Raw genomic sequence first — 19,919 nt, 5'->3', positions numbered from 1 at the left:
ATAAGTATAAATCAATTGATAAATAAATTGTTATTAAAATAATTATTTCAGTGATTGATTCATAATTATTATATAGTCTTGTGCTCTTGTTTGTTTGCTTGTATTAATCTGGATCTTGGGTGAGTGACTGACAAATGGATTCATCATTTTGTATAGGAGCTTTAGAATTTTATATTAAATGTTAATTTTTACACCTTTGATATATTCATAACAAAGTAGAAAAGTCCAATGAGTTGATGCAAGTCGCTAAAATCTTGACACTAACTTTATCTGTATTTAATTTGTACTCTTACGATAAAACAATTAATTAATGTTCTAAATCCGTTTTTCCCAACCATTTGGAGCCACAGCACATATTTCACATTAGAAAAATCACACAGCACATCACCAAACAAAAATGTCACAAAACGCATATTGATAATTTTCCCTGCACCAGGCAGAGTGGAATTGGCTCAGTTTATCCCCAAGCTTTTTTGCTTTTTTCTGACCACTCATCATGCTAGGGCCTTCATCTAGGTTGGACTTTTTCCAGGTCCCAGGTCAGACTGATTACTTTTTCACTTCAAATGTTTATCTATTGCTATTACAAGCTGCTATCTCACACACAGTATGTCTATTGTGTCATTTCTTTTTCGTCTTCCTCTGTTTTACTGGCAGTTGGCAACCAATTTAATTAGAGCAGGTAATTGTACCGCCCTCTGGTGGAAGAGAATGTAATTGTTCTGCCTGTTACTCACGCCGGTCACTTAGTGTACCAATCAGTCAAAGTCAAAATAGTCCACATGCTTTTTTTCCTCAATGGAAATAATATGAACACAAAATGTTCAACGACGCACACTCACACAAACACACACAGTGTATTCCCATCTCACCCATGTGATTCCTTTAATCAAGCTTTGTTAACAACAGTTTAACACTGGGTGTTTGAGGACAGCAGGAAATTGTTAATCTGAGCTGTTAAATCAATGCACACACAGGTCATCTGGATCCAAACCAGCCTACCAACCTCCTCCACATCAGCTACTTTGCAGTGGCCTCATTTAAAATAAATAAATAAGATGGTAAAAAGTTTATTAAGTCAGAAAGTTTAAGGAATGAATGTAGTAACCATGATGCCATTAACACCTCAAAAGTTATTTGACACCATAAAAGGAATATAATTATTTATTTATTAATTTTCTTTTTTTCAGTCTCTTAAAGTGTGATCTTTCTTGACAGAGCGACAGGATAATTGAGGACTAAATCAACCTATACTTGTTGCATATTTGCATTTTTTTTTATTTATGTAGGTTTTACTTTGTAAAAACATCACATTCTTCTGTAGAAGAACTTGATGTTTATAGATTGTGTGTTTTTGTTGTTTCTCCGCTGGGTTTTTTTTTTTTCTTTAAGCTTCACCTTTGGTAAAGCCGCGCAAATATTTTAATACTTAAGTTTTTACCCCAAAGTTTGGACACCAGTGTGTTCTTGGTTAACCATTCCTCTACATTTATCAGCAGTGCCCTCTTAAGGCAAACCATTGGAACTGCACTTGATTAAGATGGACTGACTGTGTATTATTCTTAATAATGATCAGCATTTTAATAAAGTAACTTGCTCAAGTGTTGCACTGTGTAATTGCTACAGAATCATCTTTGTGATGATTTAAATTGTCATCTTTGAAAATCCGCCTCATTAAATGAAAGGCAGTCACCAGATCAATGGAGCTAGACAGAAAATAGAAAAGATATCTGAAAATCCCTCAACTCCAAAGCACAAAAGAGAACACATTAGCGTCACTGCCATTCTAGACACTGTTAATATCTGATTACATACTTCCTGTGTGTTCACCTGTGTTATTCTGACTCAGGCTCCTGATCTCTCCACTGTGTTAGTCATGTGAGAGTTTTTTAGCTGCGTTGTGCCAAGTTTCAGTTTACTTCACTTCACATTTACCGTGCATAAAGAAGATTCTGTTTGCAGCAAAGCTCAGCGCACACAGGCACTTACAGTAAAAAGAACTTTCTGTAGTGCTCATTTACATATTTTATTCTAAAGCCGGCCTGCATGCTATATATTTATGTATGTCATTTGTATGCCTGCATACAAATGACCGCATTCTTCCAGAGGACGAATGTGGTCATTCACTGGTAGAAACTCTCAGAGAGCAGCAAATTCTAGATGAATCAAGCATACAATGTATCCCTTTGTGTGTGTAACAAAACTAACTTCAAGGTTATTTAATGTCACTTCATCATAAGCACTTTGAAGTAGAAGGGACAAGAAAACAGCCACATGCTGATACCTGGGGTTTTGTGCAATTACAATCCTACAGAACTGTAAAATTTTCTAAGTTGCCTGAATTAACAAACATGTTGCAAACTCAATACCTCGCAAATATGAAGTAAAGGTAACTGGAGTCTTGTGAGTAAAAAAAAAAAATCAGCAGAAAGTTGTAGAGAGTTCAGAGTACTTGTTATTAGCTTAATCTGATAAGAGGCAGATATTCAATTCACTTTTATGTATATACTGCCAAATCATGACAAAATTCATTTCAAAGTGCTTAATATTGTAAGGTAAAGACCTTCCAATAATACAGAGATACCGCAACAACAAGAGGACCCCCTGTGAGCAAGAGCTTTGGTGACAGCGGGAAAGAAAAACTCCCTTTTAAAATGAGGAAACCTCAGCCAGAACCAGGCTCATCATAGTAATAACAAATCATTAAATGTAGAGTGGTGTATAAACACACGGTGAATGAAAAAGTGTATGTTATCCATTCAATAAGATTTAATTAACATCCCTGAAGCTTTGCACTACATGGCTCATTTAACAATACAATAGTCTCACTCATGGTCTATTAAAAGCCAGACCTTTACCCTGTTCCTGCCCACACGCACACTGGAAATCCATTACACATTTACAAGAATCAACGTATGACGTAACTGAATTAATGATGCAAACACTAATAAATTCAGGATTCATGTTAAACATTAACAATCCCACGAGTCTGTGCGGACATCAAGTGGAAATCAAGTAGGTAGGTGAATAATAGTAAGCAAACTTTCCCAGCAAGTATAACCAAAGTGGCAATTCAAATTCAGTCATGACTGTATTTAGAGTATGTAAGCTGTTATCAGCTAAATTCTTTAATATTGCTTCCTAAGCCTTTGTCACAATTTTCCACATTTTTACTGTCACTTTGTGGATCGTGTTAAGTTGTTCAGCATCAAAATTTTGTAGTTTCACATTTGTGATTTGGGCTTCTTTCACGTTGTTGGACAGCAGTTGGTGGTCTTTTGCTTCTCTTTGCTTTCCTTTGGTGTCTTTGCAGCTACTGTAAATGGCAGCTTTGCATGTCTTAGTACTGATTTTACTTACTATTTTTGCAGATGTTTGCATCACTGTAGCAGTGTTGCATTCTATGTAGTTATTTTACATCACTGTGGTCATTTTATAGCTCTGTGTATGTGTGTTTGTCATTGAAGTCTTTTTTGTTCTGTCTGTGTTTTTGAGCATGTTTACATTTTCTGCACCTCTCTGAGCTCATTTTGCCCTTAACAGTGGTCATTCTGCCTCTCATTTTTGTGTTTTGCATTTCTTTATCCCACACTTTTGTCTGCATACTTTGTGCTACATGTATGCCTTTTTTAAAATATTATGATGCCTATGTCTATCTATGCCTATCGTTATGTGTTATGTAGTTTGTAAATTTGTAAATGTTTCAAAGGTAAACAAAGGTATTTTGTTTCTGAGTTTTTGAAGAAGTTTTGGTTATTTAGTGTGTCTTTGTCCAACCTTTGTGCCTCTGATGAGGTTTCACGGCATTTGGTGTCACTTTGTGTGATTTTGTTTGTTTGTTTCTTTCTTTGAAGGTGTTTTGGGGCATTCTGCATCTCTTTGTCAAACTTTTGTTTCAATTTTAAGACATTTTGGTTTATTTTGTACTACTTTGCACCACTATTTGAGCCCCCTTGAAGATGTTTCAGATTATTTTGTGTTACTTTGAATGATTTTGGTGCTTCTTTGTCCAAATTCTGGATTTCTTTGCACATGTTTTTGCACGTGGGAGAACATTTTCTCCCACTTTTTGTCTCTGGGCGTTTAGGACATTTTGAGGCTTTTCTAGTTGTTTTGGGCCCCTTTGTTACTTTGCAGTTATATATTTGCCGTTTTGCGTGTTGGTATATTACAGTTTAGGTCAGGTGCACTTTAAAAAAAACAACAACTTTTCGCCACCCATGTTCATCCTCTTCTTCCGCCTCTCTACCTGGTTACTTCTCCCAGCACATACTGCCGCACATCATGACGTTAAGTTAACTAAACTAAACGTTTAGTCCTCCATATTTATTTATTCTTCTTCTCCGCGTTTTTTTCCCTGTTGGTGACGTCACGCCGTCGGAGAGCGCCGAGCTCGCGACCAGGGAAAACAGGGAAGCTTGGAGAAAGTGTCATCTGAAACTCGCCGCAAAGATAGTTGTTGTCTGTATAATAAGACTTTACAGACTGCTTTTTCTCGCCTCGAAATCTTCCGAACACGCAGTGGAAGTGTTCAGCTAACCCTGGAAGTCATGTTGGGGCTTTAAAGTTGACGGTGTTTGAGCTTTCGCGGTGCAAGTTGGCGACGAAGCCAAAACAAGAGGAAGAATAAATAATGTGCCTGTCGCCGCCGCTGCTTCTGTTCTGACACAGCTCCAGTTTCCCACAGACACTCAGGAGAAGCAATTTGAAGGAGGAAGACAGAAAGTGAGAAAATAAGGTAGTAAAAGAAGAAGGAGAAATGGCCGAGGCACGCTCAGAAGAAGAGGAGGAAAGCGTGATGAGGGACACTCGGGAGCAAGTGGTCCGACGACAGCCCAACGCCTCCAGAGGTAAAGAAAGAGCCACAAACATCATCTTTATGTGTTTGCTTTAAACTGTTTCCACCTGATAGACATCCAGTTCATTAATACATAAGGAAGAAATAAGCTGTCACGAGTCTGGAAGGAAATGCAACCCCCAAGGTTTGATATTATATGACCACATTTCCACCGATAAAGCTCAAAGCAAACAAACTGTCAGGTTTATTCTCTGTTATTCTTTATTTTCACATTGTGGTAATGTTTCTGTTTCACTTTTGCTCTATTTAAAGGTATCTTAACATACTGTTTAGCAGCTCTAGGATCCCAGATCCCCCCCCCCCCCTCCCTTCCTCGTCTGTGAATGTTTAGCATCCCCGCAAAATCTATCACAGCACTGATAAAACGGCACCTTGACATGCATATAATGTGCAGTGTAGGCTCAAAATGCCGCTCACCTAGGGGTTTAAGAGGCAAAATATGAAGCCTGGATCCAGTGTGGACAGTGTTTATGATACTTGGTGTACATTTCAGGTCTAAAACCTTTAAATAAGAGACGTTTTATGAAGCGTGTTAATGTTTAGAGCTGATTATCTGATTGAAAATTAGTTGGCAACGTTTTTTGATTGTTATTTTTAAAGCATGAACGCTAAAATGTGTGTTTATTTCCTAGCTTTCTTTTATGTTTCTAATCTCAGACCAAGCAGGCAGTTTAGATTTGGCAGCTCTTGAGTGCTTTGTCACTTTTTCCTCAGACCACCTTTCGTTTAGCGAATCGAGGGAAATCACAAACACATTTCTGATAAGGTTTGTAATATTTAGAAAGCCGTGATGTAGATGAGTGTGTGTCGCCTGGTTGAACTCAGGGTTGTAAATTCTTATATCATGATGTGAACTTGCCGACACTGGGGTCAAAGTTTGTGTATGCCTGTGCCAGGACTTACAACCATTAGTTGAATGACCAAGTCTTCCTCTTTGTCTCGCTCTCGGGAAAGTTAAATTATAACTTGTCCTGACTCTTCGAGGCTTTTCTCAGTTAGTGTGTGAGTAAAGTGAGTCTGTAATTCTTCAGAAACTCTTCAGATGATGCATTCGCTTCTGCCCTGTGGTTAGGGTGGGGTACATTTTTGGAGAAATTACCACCACTTCTTGACATGATTAACTGACACAATGCCACCTGTGTGTCTTTTTCTGGTTGTTATGTAAAGTTTCTAAGTCATCCCGGGAGTAATGTCAGGCTTAAAGATTAGGCTGCATGAGATTAGATTTAATCCTGGGTGATATTTTTGTGGTGGCTAGAGAGGAATACTGGTGCTTTTATGATTTCATTTGCTAAACACGGAGCTGTAAGTGGTAATTATATTTATTACATAGTTGTTTTGACTTTGAAATACCAAATACTCACTAACGTGACAAATGATGGTTATTCATAGTACATGGGTAGAAAATTGTATGTTTCCTAACTGTCCTGTGGCAAGGAAGTGGCTGTGTACAGAAGGCCTACATTAAAAAAAGAGAAAAAAAAAAAAAAAAAAAAAATATATATATATATATATATATATATATATATATATATATAGCATACCTTTTTTTTAAGACAGGAAACCAAAACAACTTTTACATGCTGTACTTTGAGGAAGTGTTGACACAATGTGACTGTAATCTGTGACCAAAACAAGACTGTTCATTTAAATGTGAGATCATCGCATCTTTTTCCCTAATTTAGCAAACATTCCTCATCAGCAGCCTTATGCTGCATCATACGTCAGAGATGATGGAAAAGGTAGATGGGGTGACCATAACATCGGTGGTCTTGGACTTTGGATTTCGAAAAAGACAAGCTGCGAATGGTCAATACACGGGCACATGTGCACTACATTGACCAGAGAACTGGGCCACATAGACATTACCCCACATAGCAGACAGATCTGGCCTGGATCTGGTGTCATGCTGGTATTGCTGGCTGACTTCTGGCATGGTAAGTGGTCATCCAGATATGGGCCAGGCCTGGCGCAGATGGCACTGTTTATGCGATGGCATGCCACATCTGGCCCAATTATGGTTTAGTTTATGTGGCCCAGGCTCACAAAAAACAGGTCTTCATTTTTTGTGGTTCGATCTAGGGCTGTTCGATATAACGATGTATATTGGATGACGATATAAAAACGTCTATCGTTTCATATTACGCTATCGTTTGTTTCGTGGTGTCCCAAAATAAAATGTTTACACCAATTTTTTTTCATCGTTTTGATGGTCACTAGTGGCTATATTAATTTGTTAAAGTTATCTCTTTCTCTTATATTTAATATGACCACACTACGGACGGACAAGTGACTGTTTTTACGTGTTGTCGTTAGCAACCACGATGATAAAACAATGGCATGGCTTCGCCATCCGCTTGTTTGTTTTGCATGTTAACCTTTCACAATAAAGCTCAAGATCCTGTTGAGACTTTTCAAAATAAACTAAATCCATGAAAGAGCATACAGGATGTTTACGGATGAGAAGCAAAAAAGAGGCGTTAGGTGCTAAAAAAAATAAACCTTAGACTCAAACGTTAGAACAGGCTTTTCCCCGCAGCACGCCGTGTAATAAATAGTCACAAAGAAAGCGGCAGCCGTTACAACTTATGTCTAAAAATGTATAACTTCATGCATCGGTTAAAAGTCTCAACTCCAGGTACACGACGCCCAGCTGAAAACACTTGATGCAAGTCGAGCTGCCCGAGATCCACAGAATTTACAGAAAATGTTACATTTTTGTGATTTATATCGTTATCGGGATGATAGATGTCTTATATCGGGGTATGAGATTATGGTCATATCGCACAGCCCTAGTTCAATCCCTGGCTCCTCCAGTCTGCATGTCAAGAGTGTGAATAGGTAGCACTCATGTAGGAAGCACTCAGTTTAGAGAAAGTGTGTGATTGGGTGAATGTGGCATGTTGTAAATAGCACTTTGAGTAAACCGGGAGGGTTGAAAAGCGCTATATAAGAATCAGTCCATTCACTGTCCGAACAGAGTTTCGTCATGTTACTTTTGCACCATTATGTTCTGGCACATGTTGTTATTACATGGCTTGATTAAGGTACACATTAGGCTGACATCTGGGGTCAGAGCTGAAACTGTTCTGGGCCAGCAAAGGACCACCAGTGTGTCTGCAACTAGCCTTGTGCTGGCCCATGTGTGGGCCACTTCTGGCAAACCTGATCTGGGCCACCAAAGGGCCGTCATTCTTTGCGGTATGTGGGCCAGATCCGGGCCATACCAATTTTGCTATGTGGGACACCTACAGGAGCTGCTTGAACATTGAAACCCTATAGCATGAAGCTCCTAGTGCACCGTGTGTGTGCTCATGTTGATGTCAAAGGAAGACTGGAGTACCACATTTACTCAGTCAGCAGTGCGCTGATGACCTTTACACAGTCGGTGACCCGCCCTGTAACTTTATCTGATCTGCCACTTCATGGTCGAGTTGCTGTGGTTCCTAAACACTATCAGTTTGCAATAACACGACTTACAGTTGATGATGGAAGATCTAGAAAGCAACTGGCTTATTCCGACAGCGGCGTCAATGACAGCACCGGTCAGAAATTCATTGAACTCTTTACAGCGACCCATCCTTTTCATGTTTGTAAAGGCACACTGCGTGATTTATTTATTTATTTAATTAATTTTGTTTTTCTGTGGCAGTTTGAAAACTCTTGAATTCAAATAGTGTGGCAGAATAATTTTGTCCATATTCGGCGCAAAAGTCTTGAACCATCCTCATTTCTTTATATTTTGCTAGAAAAATGGGAAATGGATTCAGAAGTTTATTGAAATGTAGAAACAAATATGAAAATACAGCATACAAGGCAAAACCAGAGTTTGTACAATTCTTGAAAGCCAGCATTTAAGGTGACCACCTTTATTCTTCAACACAGTCTCTTAGGCAACCTTTATTGTCATTTCTTTAAGTAGTCTTCAGGAATAGTTCTCCAGGCTTCATGAAGGGCAGAGCTCTTCTTTGTTGGCTACCTTTTGTTCCATTCTCTGGCAACGTGATGGGAAATAGCATTGTTCTATAGAGCGTTTCTACTCTCCCAGAGTACTCAAACCGCTCCATATAACATGCCACATTCAAAGATCAAATAAATTCACCCAGTCACTTTTTTCTAAGCCTTTAGTGCAGGGGTAGGCAACTCCAGGCCTTGAGTGCCGGTGTCCTGCAGGTTTTAGATGTGTCCTTGATCAAACACAGCTGATTCAAATGGCTAAATTACCTCCTCAACATGTCTTGAAGTTCTCCAGGGGGCTGGTAATGAACTAATCATTTGATTCAGGTGTGTTGACCCAGGGTGAGATCTAAAACCTGCAGGACACCGGCACTCGAGGCCTGGCGTTGCCTACCCCTGCTTTAGTGGTTCTTAACTAACATTCATGCACAACTTGGAGTTAGTATCTTGCCGAAGGATACTTGGCATGCAGACTGGAGGAGTCAGGAATCGAACCACTCTCCTTCTGATCAGTAGTTAAAGTGCTCTACCTCCTGAGCTACAGCTACACTGCATCCATTATGATTAATAATGTTGAACTTCACACCCTGGGGAGGTGTGAAACCACGACTGAGGTATGCTTTTCCTTTTTCTTAAGGAGATGACTGTCAGGTACTGTTCATCTGCTCTGGAGTTTTTTTGTTTGTTTCTTTTTTTAGGCCTGCTACTAACTCTTCGATTTCTGTTCATGGTGTTTAGGGAAGAGGAAACAGAGAAAATGGGAAGTTAGGATTACTTTTATTTCTTTGAACAAATTCTGAATTTGAATATACAAATATCTGAAGGCAAGGGATGGGATTTTTGTGCAGGAAGCTTCTGGTTTGTGTTTGTATCAGCCAAACATGTTTGAGCTGGAGTCTAAAATGGAGGTGGAGTCTAACTGTGAGATAAGATCCTGTCAGAGGAAGGAGGTGAATGATATCGAGCAGCATCACAAGTGCAGCCCGGCCATGGAGCCAACGGGCAGCGTGACATGGACAGGCTGGGACTAGCTTTCAAATTAATAAAGGTTCATATCCAAAGGTGAATTTTTGCTCCGTACTGAACTACAACAGAACACATCCACAATTCCCAGACAACTCATCACCTATATAAGCTAATATAGCCTTAAACCACAAAATACATATATCAGGGAGCGTGTGAGAGAGTCTGAGTTGGTTATTGTTGTTGTTGTTGTTGTGCAATGAAACCCAACCATTTGATGAGCTGAGCTCACTTGGTTGTCATTAAATGTGTTTCAGATACTTTTTTTTTTCTAACTTGAGAAATTGAATAGCAGAATATTTTGCAATATGAAGACATTGTTTATTAAAAATTGTAAACCATATGGAGACATTAAGTTACAGTCAGAACAACAAATACAGTGTGTGCGTTTGTTTGTGCAGCATTCCTGGACTGTGGTTTATTGTCTCTCTGTGGGTTTAACAACAGTCTGTTAATAATTTTTCTGGCATCTGAGGTTAGGGATCATGTTCAGCCTTTTCTTAGCTTCGGGACGTGCAGCTTAATGAAGAACCTTATTTTACCAGCACTGTTTAGTGTTATTATACATTAGATGAGAAGCTAAAGTGAACAGCGAACACTTACAAAAAGAATACGTTTGAAAGTAGTTGACCTTTTGCAAAAAAGGAAAAAAAAAAAATCTGAGCTGCATATTTTTAAAGGCTTTATTGAGCAGTCACATGTTTTTCCACACAGGCTCATCTGTGAGAGTGACAGGTGATAAATGCCTCATGTGAGTGTCACAGTTTTCAAGGATAAACATTCCCTCTTGAAGACTTTAAACTGGCATTGTAACTGAATTTTCAGCCACTTGGCAGCCATCTTGGCAATGCCTTTTTGCAGTTATTTGGGCAGAAGCCTCCCTGTTCTAAATGAATGGGAAGAAGGCTGCAGCTTTAATTCCACTTGTCACCTGGAAAAAAAAGTGCTTAAATAAAATCAAAGATCAAATTAGATTTTAAAAAAAGCTTTAAACTTCCGTGGTGTAAATGAGCTTAATACATTTAGTGCTTCATGTCCACTTTAATGGAGTGTTGATTTCTTTCCTCCTACTATCTAAGGAAGCTTCCTTGGGGGAAAAAACTGTCTAAATCCCCTTTTCCTCACTAACCTCTGACCTCCTCGTGGCACACAAGAAAGCCAGTGGATGACGAACGCTGAGTGAAATCTGCTGCGGTGTGCATCTTGCGTGTTTGAACGCTGCTCCAGCAGAAAGCTAAGCCAGCCTGCTGCGCAGGACAAACATCTGGAAGTATTAAAACTCCGATGACTCCAGCAGAATCTGTCTGCAGCCAATCGCAGCTTCACTTCCTGAATGTCCTCTGCCAATCAGGAACCTAGCCAGAGCTGACGGGCTGTCCAGTTGGAGTTTTTCAGGGACAGAAAGTAGAGGAAAAGAAGAAAAAGCACTGAAGGGAGAAGAGAGAAATTTTTTTTGAGTTTTTGAAAAGAAGAACTATCTGCAGCAAGTTCTGCACACACGTCAGCATCTAGTTTTTCTGGACTTAAGCAGGTCATACTGATCTGGTTATCAGTTTGGGTTGGGAAGGAAGAAGAAAAAGGAGGTAGGAAATGGAAAAATACACATTCACAGAAAGTGCAGCTCTGCTTTTTCTTGGCTTTTCTCCTCCTCCTTTCTCTTTTTTCTTGCTTTCTTCATCTTGTTGAAGGCATTATAGGAGGTGGTTCACATTTTTAAAAATCCAAATGCTCCCTTAACTTTTTCCTGTGGTGATCACATGACTTATCAGGATGATTGTGACATCCTCTTCCTTTTGTCTTCACTTAGTTTCTGTAGGTGGCACTATTTTTCGTCTGCACTAAACCAGGATTAATCAATCTTTATTTTTGTATTTTCAAACCAAGATAAAAACAGTTTTGTCTTTTCAGCCTGAAACTTTGGAATGCAAAACGACGTTATTGAGGTTGAAGTTTAAATTTTGTTTCTCATTTCAATGTAGGACACATTAAATTATAATCAGAGGAACTTTTAGTACTTTTAATAATGACTTTTGGTCAATGTAAACACTTTGTTTTCACTTTCAACAAGCTGCCAAAAACATTCCTCAGAGAGTTTGGTCCATATTGACATGTTGGTATCACATAATTGCTGCAGATTTATAAGCTGCACGTCCATGATGTGAATCTCCTGCTTCTACCACATCTCAAAGGTCCTCTATTGAATAGGAGATCTGGTGACTGTGGAGCTCATTTTAGTATAGTGAAGATATTTTCACTTTCAATTTGGCAGTTTGAGATCATTTTTTGGTTTGTGACATGGTGTGTTCATCATGTCATCAGAAGATGGGTTCACTGCGGCCATAAAGGGATGGACATAGTCGGCAACAATACTCAAGTAGGCTGTGGTGTTTCAATGATGATCAGCTGGTAGTAAGAGGCCCAAAGAGGCCCGTTCTCTGTAATCCCTGGTGTAAAGGTTGTGTGGAAAATTAATATAAAATATTCAGACAAGCACATCAGGCACCAACAACCACGCCACCTTCAGGATCACTTAATTCACCTTCAATTCCTATTCTGATGTTCAGGTTGCTTATCTAATTAGATGTTTATATTAATGAACATTTAAACAAGTGTAGCCAATAAATTGAACGGTCGGTGTAAATTACGTCATATGATCCACAAGAAAACCAGAATAAATGCATAGTCGTATGAAGTATGTGCATACATGTAACCATGTAAACTCTATATGCCCACACATTCAGCCTCAATGTTTAATAACAATTTAACCAAAGCTGTGCTGACGCTGCAGTTTTTTAAAACATTTCTTCCTTTGTGACACATAAAAAACATTTTTAATAAGTTATTTTTACTAAGCAATAACTGAGCTGGTCTAAAGCCTTTTCAGCTCTTTGCCCACATGAACTGCTGAGCTCTGTAGACTAAACAGTGCCTGTTGGTTTACAATCACTCTTTCTCTCCCCAGGTCGTCCTGACAGACACAAGCCAGAGCATCGTCACAGGTAGGTTTCACATTTCACTGTCTCTGCTGGCAGTATGTGCAAAAATGACTAAGTGCTTTGAAGACGGGTGCGTCTAATCTCTCCCACATGTAACAGACAGTTTGCCCTGGAGAGGTGCGTTTGACGTTGAATCCAGGTAAAAGGTCTGATTGCTTTGATCTGACCCTCTAAAAGGATTTACCTTACAGTACGAATCAGGCGTCTTTGGGTTAAAGGCGCAGCTTTGGAGGATTTTTCTTCAGTATCCTTGCAGACTTCCAGGGAATGCTTTTCTCCCCTCTCGTCTGTGGTCCTGACACACTCCTGAAAGTATTTTTGGCTGTTGGCCGGTGGGCATGGCAACTAGCTGGGGAAGTCACCGGGTTTAAAAAGTGTGTGTGTGTGTGTGTGTGTGGGGGGGGGACAAAGTGTTGCTTTTGTCGAGCTTATATCACTTAAAAGACGTCGAACAAAGAATCCAAAGTGATTGTGAGAGGATCCAAATGCACAAATATATGGCAGGTTAAGTTTATTACTGAGTACAGAAGTGAGTGGAAAGTCAAAGAATCTCCATTAAGTAACTTTTGAGACTTTATTTTGTGTATTGACCGACTGATGTTTGGCCAAGTCTCCTCACCTGAAGCAGAACATTTTTTTAAAAACTGATTCTGTTTTTCAAACTTTCATTGAATAAAAACTTAAAACCAAAGAAGTGCCAAAAACAGTAGTTTCTCTAAATGTCACCTTAGACACAGGTTATGGGATGCTCGTGGGATACAGTAGTGACTTGTTATTGTCACTACATGTAGCCTCGAGCTTTATTGTCCTACTGGACACTAAGAGGGCCATAATTTACAAAATAAACATTATATTAATATCAGTGCAAGTTGGAACTAGTGATTGAGGCCATAAAATCACCAGGAAAGACCATCTGTCGTGCCGAGGACTTATATTATTACAGAGGCGCAGGTTGCTTTTATAACATCAGAAGATCACCTCTAGTGACCTCCCACCTCTAGGCGCTCAAGACGCTTAAAACATTTGCAAAGCCCCCTTGGACGAATATAACGTGTGAAGCTCTTTTTTTTAACTGAGGGGGTTGTGTCATGGTTCCAGAACAAAACGAGTGGGTGTGCGTCAGATGTTGGTGAGGGTAGTCCCTGCCTCTACACCTTACCATAGCTAGCCTTGAAAAACCCAGAACCTGTTCTAATGGTCGTGAAACTAAGTCTTTACTAATATAAACTGAGGTGTACAAACTCGTCATTGAGGCTACAGGGAGGTCGTCAAATGTCGTCTTTATGGGTTAAAGTAAAACCTCATAATCGTCACCTTTCCTTTGGACGACCATCTATGAATTAGCTGTTGTCCAAAGGTATCTGCCATTTTCTTTATTGCACAGTTTGTCTCTGTGCCAGCAGGCTTTTAAATCCACATAGGAATCTGGGCCCTCAGAAGCCATTAAAAACACCTGTTTTGACAACAAGTGGTTCACTTGTCTTACTGCATTTAAATGTTTTTTGAACTGCTGAGCAATCAGTTGCACACAGCCCACAATGATGTAATGGGAAAAGAAGAAAACCAGTGAAAACGTTTTTGAAACATAGAAAAGCTACATTAGCACAGAGGTTCATTGTTCCTGCCGACTCTGACCTAAAAACTACAAATCATACCTCCTCTGAGTCAAACTGACACCTCTGACGGTGTAAACAAAGTTTGAGGCGTATTTCACTGACATTTAATAAGTGCATCGTGTTTTCTTCAACCTTTCTCTGCAGTAAACAAGGAGAAGTGGAAAGAGGAGGATAGAAGGAACATTTTTTCCACCAGTTTAAAGTAAAGCAGTGTGTTTGGGCAGTGTCAGGGGTGAGTCATGTGTGTCTGTTCATAGTTAGCAGCTCCGTGGCAGAAAGAGAGAGGGTGAGCAGCAGAGAGAGTCAAAAGACAGGCTGATCTATAACAAAAAGAGAGAAAGAACCGTCCTCGCGTCCTGTTATTGTCTTGGTGAGTCTGGCTAGATAACCTTCCTAGATTAGGAATTACTTTTCCATTTAAAAAGGAAGAGCTTTGGCTAACCTTTTCTGAAATGTCTGCTGTGATAGATGTGATTGCTGACAGTTGGAAAAATGGTCTATCTATTTGATAAACACGCTCCCAGTTTGGGAATACCAAGGAATTCTCCCAATTTATTTATTTTGTTTGTACTGGAATTTTAGCTAAATGTGCTTTCAGCAAAGTCTTTGCTCTACAGCTCATCTGACCAATGTGACCTCAAAGTGGGCGAGTCCAGTAAGTGTGCTGTATTGAAATGTATTGATCACAGTGGAAATTTTCAAACATTCTCCCTACTGTGTAATAATGCCAGTATCCACACAGGAATAACTGTGTGTGTGTGTGTGTGTGTGTATGTGTGTGTATGTGTGTATATTTATTTATTTATTTATTTATTTATTTATTTTTAAACTTTTTTGGAGTTATTAGTGATTTTTCTGCAGGTTTTTTGGCCATCCAGTGGTGCAGACTGGGTTCTTGGCTCTAGAAGATTGTAAAGGTGAAAAAACACATTTAACTGACAAATAAGATTCATTTAAGGGAGCTGCCATGAAAGTGACTGATTCTGCACCCTTTAGCTGAGGAATGAGTCACATGAGTTTTGCTTTGAATCATAAAATTATGCAGTATTATGTAAGAGTAAGCATACAGATCGGAGTTTCTGACTCTAACCCCCCTAGCTGCACCGTTGGAGTATATCATATATGGCTCTTTAAAGTATAGCCAGCAAAGTTTCATGAATCAGGTGACTGAAAACTAAAGTCACACTAAAAACAGATCATTTTTTTTATTCTTTAATATCTTTAAGATCTTGTGAATTCAGCCCTAATGGTCAACGTTAGGGCGACCCCACCTGTTGCAGCAGATGGCCCCGCCCCTCCCTGAGCCTGGTTCTGCTGGAAGTTTCTTCCTGTTAAAAGGGAGTTTCTTCTTCCCACTTTCGCTAAAGTGCTCGCTCCTCCTGGTTTTTGCCCTTTACTGGCCAAGTCAGCGGAAATCCTGAATTTGTAGTTCAGTGTAAGCATAGAAAAAGTGCTTGTGTGAATGGGTGATAATAAGTGAATGGGGCTTGCACTTTGAATGCTCTCGGATAGTTGAAGTGCTTTATGTAAGAATCATTGCATTTATTTACATGATGCTGTTTTCAGAAGTGTTACCATAGTTGAATGAAGCACTGAAGCAAATAAAATAAGCCATGGAGGAAGTATCATAGAATTTTGTCCTTTTGTTTCATCGTCCAGTGTTTGAGAAAACAGATGCAGCATTTACACTTGAAACACCCATAAACATCCACATGCAGTAACACAGGCCCTTTAATCACAGCACAGACTGTTATTGTAACAGAGCTGAGTGATGTAAGCTACAAAGAGGTGCTTTTTAACTACAGGAACTTTTTTTAGTTTTGGTATCTATTGGAGGTCATACTTCTCTTTTCGGTCTCCATCTAGAGGGACTGGAGACCATCATTCTTCTTAAAACTCACTTTTTATAGTCTTCTATTCATCCTACCATAAATTAAGCACTTTCCTTGGGCAAAATGAACGTCAGGTGACGTAAATATTTTGTGATTGTTCAAATTAATTAATGCTGCACCAGTAAACATTAATGTAAACAAACAATACCTTTAAATGTTAGTCTTGGAAATAGGGCTGCCACAAACGATTATTTTGATAGTCGACTAGTCACCGATTCATTTTGCGATTAGTCGACTAATCAGATCATGCATCCATTGGACGTAAAATGTACAACTTATTGAACCAGCATGCATCTGCTCTTATATAACTATCATTAGCTTACAGCTTTAAGTGTTTAAGGTATGTGCTAACTAAAAATAAAGACAAGATGATCGTTTATTAAATTGTAATGAAATTTGCTGATTGTTTCGGTGAAGTTTAATAAACTCCTTGCTATCTAAAATATAACGGGACACTGGAGTATATCCTCGAGCATCTCACACTTCTGATAATCAGTTGTCTGCTTGACGTTTATTCAGCTGTGTAAAAACTATAACTTTAATCTCAGCCAAACCGATTTACTCAGGAACAAATAAAATACTAAAAAAAGCCAAACAATAACATTGTTAAGTTATCTAAATGACTTGTATATGTTTAACCTGAGTAGCGAAAGACGGCGGTGGGTTTGAAAACGATTTGCCGGGAGTCCGGTGTTCTCAGCGGCTCTAGTGAGCCTTGCCTCCGGCTCGCTATCGTGCTAGTGGGTAACAGATGTCTCCGAAAACGTCGGAGTGCTTTTGAAAATATGTGGTGTCTTGATAAACTGAGCAGATATTTGAGGTTTACACAGCTACATTCTCGCCTGAAAATATGTTAAACGTTTATTTTGTGACCCAGAAAGAATAATAAGAGTAATATTAAAACTAACTAGCTGCCGCCATTGCTGGAAACTGAGCTGGGCTGCGCTATGAATTCTGGGACAGAGCTACTTCTTCTTCGGGGTTTAACGGCAGCTGGCATCCTTGTACATGCAGTGCTGCCATCTTCTGTTTCAGTCCGTTATTACACTCTTAAATCCTACTACTTATTCCTGCGTCTTTTGTGATCTTACAAAGCTTCAAACGACGTGTCGACTATTAAATCAGTCGTCGACGATTTTGATAGTCAACGTAATCGTGACTAGTCGACTAATCGTGGCAGCCCTACTTGGAAATGAAACAAAAGTAGGACGAACCAACTATAAGTGAAATCCAGGTTTTACCACGTATTTATTTGATAGAGGAAGGACATCATAAAAGTCATGAGAAGTATAAAAGTCAAGCATCCTACACAAAGTGTGTAGAAAAAGTGACATCAGAGGTCACAGTAGTAGGTTTAACAAGTCTGGGGAGGAAAAAAGGAAAATGACATTGGAATGAAAATTTGAGATATTACCTGAACTGTGTTGTGTTTTTTTTTTGTTTTTTTTTTTTTTGTTTTTTTGTTTGTGTTTTGTTTGTTAGTTAGTTTTTTTGTTTTGTTTTAAATTATTATTAAACTGTTACGTCTCTCTGTGTCCCAGAACTGTTGGGACTGAAAATGTCTACAGACGTGTTTGATTTAGATGTAAAAAACAAACAAACTTGTAGTCATAAATCCTGCATTTCCAGAAGACCAAATCTGTGACTCTTCTTGACTTGTTAATGAGGTCAAATGAGGAAATGTTTTTACATGGTGGGAGGCAATGGTTTGAGACCTCTTTTCTGCACAAACCGCAGATTCATTGTTTGTAATTAGAGAACTGTACCCATCATTTAGATCTTTTGCCTGTATTGTGGCGATTCCCAGGGGCAAGGCAGTGAATGCTGAGCTCATGTGTGGAGTTCAAGTAGCGTGGACTGACTGGGATGACCGAGCTATGTTTGTCACTGGAAAACAGGGGGAGAGAGAGAGGAGGTGAGGTAGCAGAGGTGAAATAAAATGACTCATTGTTTCCTTTTTGTCCTCTCTGTGCAGCCAGGGTCCTTTGTCATCTATCAGAGCCGTCATCAAGAGAAGTGAGTATTCACTCTCACAAATGAACATAGAACCAAGAAAGAATGAAACAAAATGTGCACAGTGTTTGGAGTGAAGTTGATACTTCCTGTACCTTGGATTTACGGTTCCTAAAAGTGCCAACTTTCTATCCGCTAATTTTTTTGAGGGCTTTAACTCTAAAAATAAATCATAGTTTTAAGGACAGGGTTGTTTTTCTTGTTTGTTATTGCACAAAAAAATAAAAATCAGTTGATTCTGACGGGGTCGGGTTGGAGTCATCCACTTTTTCTTTTAGCAGTGATGGAAAAAATCTTCTTGTTTCGTGTGACTATTTTGATTGTGTCCACACTGTTATCTTCTCTGTAGTGGGAATTTTTCTGCTTTGTTTTGCTTGCCTTTCTTTTTTCTAAAGCGGCTTCTGTTTTCCTATCAGCCTCTTCCAGGTCGACTGCTCTGTCTGAGGCTCCCAGAGACAGAGAGCGGGACCGGGAGAGAGACCGAGAGCGGGAAAGAGACAGAGACAGGAGGTACGAGTCTGCCGTGCCATCATCATCACTGGTTCATATTTAACATGCAGATGTTTCATGAAGTGAAACGGGGAAAAGAAAAGTAAAATCCAGCTGTGAATTCTGTTGTTATGGTCACTACATTTAGTCAGGATATGTTAACACTTTAGCCAACAAACAAGCTTTAATCTTCACTTTTAGAGTAAATGAGCTTTATGTAAGGTGTGTGTATGTGAGGGGAAGCTCATCACTGAGCTCCTTCCTGCGTCACGTTTAAACACTTGGACGGTTCCTGGATCTGAGCCCGTGTAAACATTTGAAAATAGTTGTGTACTCTTTGAGCTGCGTGTGTTTGCCTGTTTCTTCTTTAACAAGGTACTTTAAAACCATTTGCTATGAATTCTGAGATTCATCTAACTGATTCTAACTCATCTAACTCATTAACTGATTAAACTGTTTGGGCTATAAAACTTAAAAAGAATTAGAATAGTTTATCATTTTAGAAAAATATAAGCGAAAGAAATCATTACAGTCCTGAAGCTAAAATCAGGAAATGATCTTTTTGAAAAACAGTTTTTCTTTAATTTTTTTTTTAAATTTCTTTTTCAGTGAAGTTAAACGTCAATTTAGATTTAGTGAAACTGAAAATTATAACTTTTTGAAAAGAATTTTATTTTATGATTTAAAATTGATTAATTTCCATGTGTCAGGAAAATGTATACATTTATATTTAATGAATTTATTGAATTAGTGAGGATAAAATTTATTTTTCCGTACTTGCTTCTAAAACACTTGTGTGACGTGTGTAATGTTTTTTTTCGTCTCTGAACTTTGCACCTGTGTAGCTATCAGAGCCTCCTGCCTGCTGTTGTCCTGTTTAGATTTTGCTTTTTATAACCTTCCTTTAACATGTGACGTGTTTCCAGGCGTCCGGAGATCACCATCCTGTCAGCCGAGCCGCTGACCTCTACTTCCTGGTTTCCTGGAGCTTCTGGAGGGTTCCCACCTCCCCCTCCACCTCCTGCACAGATCTGGGGACCCACGATCCCTCCGGCCATACAGGTAAAGTGTTTAT

The 19,919-nt window shown here is 39.1% G+C and overlaps 1 protein-coding gene across 3 annotated transcripts in view; it reads left to right on the top strand.

The window, feature by feature from the left end:
• The first annotated feature begins 4,366 nt into the window (after positions 1-4,366).
• LOC146390347 (uncharacterized) overlaps positions 4,367-19,919 on the top strand; it is a 30,809-nt gene continuing 15,256 nt past the window's right edge. For all 3 annotated transcript variants that reach the window (XM_084923370.1, XM_084923369.1, XM_084923371.1), the window contains exons 1-5: positions 4,367-4,850; positions 12,801-12,837; positions 18,318-18,358; positions 18,772-18,865; positions 19,771-19,906. In XM_084923370.1, coding sequence (XP_084779496.1) covers positions 4,760-4,850; positions 12,801-12,837; positions 18,318-18,358; positions 18,772-18,865; positions 19,771-19,906 — 399 coding nt within the window. In that variant the 5' untranslated portion in view covers positions 4,367-4,759. The remainder of the gene's footprint in view (positions 4,851-12,800; positions 12,838-18,317; positions 18,359-18,771; positions 18,866-19,770; positions 19,907-19,919) is intronic.

This window comes from Perissodus microlepis, chromosome 3 (genome assembly GCF_051167445.1).
Source record: "Perissodus microlepis isolate ML-2025 ecotype Zambia chromosome 3, ASM5116744v1, whole genome shotgun sequence".
Lineage (NCBI taxonomy): Eukaryota > Metazoa > Chordata > Actinopteri > Cichliformes > Cichlidae > Perissodus > Perissodus microlepis.
Note: the sequence above shows the minus strand (reverse complement) of the source record. Positions and strands in the feature narration are given on the sequence as shown.